We start from the raw sequence: 2,500 nt of genomic DNA on the forward strand, positions 1-2,500 counted from the left end.
GATGTTCTTCTAAGATTTGAACTGGTGACCGATTTGTTTTTTCGAAAGTGACCTTGGTTCAAATTCGGCATCTATAGTGTCCAAAACAAAACACTGAACAAGTTGCATCAAGATGGATCAACCATATTATAGTGATAACGAGTTACAAGTTGACGATACACACCCCTCATCGGACTTCGCACGACGCACGACACACGCCGAACAAAAGGTTATCCCTTACTTCAATAAGGTGTCCGTGTCAATTTAATGATTGTGTCAGACATGACCGTAAGGGCCTTGATGTCAGTATAACGGACACGGACATGCCTACACGCCCGTAATGTGTTTGTCTGTATAATGATTTATCAGACACAGCGGTATGGGGAATCTCAGTATAACGGATGTTTACGAATACCAGTAAGTTGTCTTTCTTATTACAACCGACGACTGCTTCACGGCAGTATTGTGTGTTAGTACAGAGGAGGTTGTGTTCAACACTTTATTATGATGTCCATGTTAGTAAAAAGGATATGTCCGACATGAGATTGTTAGTACAACAAATGTACTCGACCTTACCGTACGGTACCTGTTTCAGTTACTTTGATGTCAGACACGATTGCTTGGTTTTTATAATAGGTTAACGAATAGGCCTGGATGGCAGTAACGCGTCTATGACAGTGTCACGATGTGTCTGAAAAGGCAGTTTGTTTTTTATGTAAAGCAGTCAGATACAGGAGTATGGTATCTATGTAAGTAGTGTCCGACACTGAAGTATCTATTTGCGTCAGATAAACTTGTATGTCTGACAACTTATAGTTGATGTTGATAAAACTGCACGCAGGCTTAAACGAAATGAAAATGAAAGAAAACGAAGATCGATTACAAACCTGCTACTGCTCTTTCGTAATCTTCTTGCACCGTTTCATAAACTGCTTGAGTCACACGCTCAATACCATCCTGTATCTTGTTTTCAATGCGTTGTTCTCCCGCAAGTATAGCAGCCTCTAAGGTATTTAGAGCTTCTGTAAGGGTCCTTTCAGCATTTTCTGAAAATCGTTCTCCGGACTCTCGTGCTTGGATGAGGATCTGATTGGCCTCTTTTAAAAGCTCGCCCAGTTCAGTAAGGGTTAGACAATCATTCTGCAACTATAATGTATTAAACGTATATATAATCAATTAAGATGTAAAACTTGTTGATTAATCGTAGGAGCTAGATATTCATTTCCAATCAAGTCTGTGTCATAGCAATTGCATTTTTTGAAGAAATAAACTTAAATAACTTGCATATTTTCCATGGACAAATGTCCACATACTGAGTTTTATGACAGAACCTTACGCACTTGTTGAGTAATAATATTGTCAAGATTTTTTGGTCGGAAAGACAGACGAAAAAAAACTGTTATAGCTTACATATTCTTCATGTGATAATATATCAATCTAGCCCAAGTACTGTTGGAGTCATGGGATGATCCCGATTTCTTCTTACTCTACGACAGACAGTCAGACAGACTGACTGACTGACGGGTGGTAAACCTATAAATAATTCAGGAGAAATCGGTAGTAGATTTAGTTTATTACGATAACACGTGTATATTTACATCCAAAAGTTTAGTTCTTGCTGATGAAGCAACCGGATCCTGGGCTAAACACTTTGGATCTGCCAGAAGCGTGTCCAGTGTTTGGAAAAAGTCATGTAGTTCGTCGTCACTTACTTTGCAGTCGGGTGTGTGACGAATATCTCGGCCTATTTGACGGGCCTGTATAAATAAACGTGGAATTATTTTGTTGAAAGAACTAAACGTTATGCTCATTGTTTAACAGTCAAATGAAAATTTAGTTTACATTTAGTTTAGCATCGTCTCAACGGAGTAATTGGCACAGTAGATATTGCACATTGTAATTATTCCCACTTACCCGTGTTAAAAGGCATTCTGGTGCCGGTGGTTTCGGTGCAATGGTAAATGAAATACAGGTCTCAAAATGTTTGCAGTTAAGAAGCACACTGATGACACCGTTGAAATCCGTTTCATAAATCGACGAAACATTAATATATCCATCTGGTGGGAAAAAACATTTGGCGATTTGCCAATGATCTGTCGACCACAGTTCTGCTTTGGTGTTGAACCAAGATGGGCCATTATATCTATGTTGTGAGGTTATACTTTTTGCGGCGAGGTTACACAGTTTCATTGGACATTGGCGGGGTCGCTTGGTTTGTGTATGGTAAATGCAGTTCTTTGTGTTTTTACATATCCCTTTAGTGGGACATGCTACTAGGTTCTCCGTACAACAATTTCCGCAACTTCTACCAACAGCATTGTGGACTGTTGTTATCTCTGTATCAACAAAATGAGCCAGCCCTTCCTTTGTGACATTAAGGGCTATGCACGCCTTGAACCAGTTGTTTGTCCGCTTGTCGGTAAATATGTTGGTGTTGGCGGTCATCCTCATAAGACTACATTCACCATCGAGTGATGGGTTCTCTTGAAGTCAACCGTATAGTAGAAGGTTATATCATATT

General features: G+C 39.6%; 1 protein-coding gene across 1 annotated transcript in view; it reads right to left on the minus strand.

Moving 5' to 3' along the window:
- Window positions 1-644: 644 nt before the first annotated feature.
- Window positions 645-2,500, minus strand: part of LOC127854947 (uncharacterized protein CXorf38 homolog) — a 7,452-nt gene continuing 5,596 nt past the window's right edge. The window contains exons 2-5 of the mRNA XM_052390136.1: window positions 1,894-2,500; window positions 1,578-1,736; window positions 867-1,125; window positions 645-670 (exon numbers count right to left, since the gene is read on the minus strand). The exon at window positions 1,894-2,500 is cut by the window's right edge and continues 79 nt beyond it. Of these exons, the coding sequence (XP_052246096.1) occupies window positions 660-670; window positions 867-1,125; window positions 1,578-1,736; window positions 1,894-2,430 (966 nt within the window). The 5' untranslated portion in view covers window positions 2,431-2,500 and the 3' untranslated portion in view covers window positions 645-659. The remainder of the gene's footprint in view (window positions 671-866; window positions 1,126-1,577; window positions 1,737-1,893) is intronic.

Source organism: Dreissena polymorpha, chromosome 13, assembly GCF_020536995.1.
Source record: "Dreissena polymorpha isolate Duluth1 chromosome 13, UMN_Dpol_1.0, whole genome shotgun sequence".
Lineage (NCBI taxonomy): Eukaryota > Metazoa > Mollusca > Bivalvia > Myida > Dreissenidae > Dreissena > Dreissena polymorpha.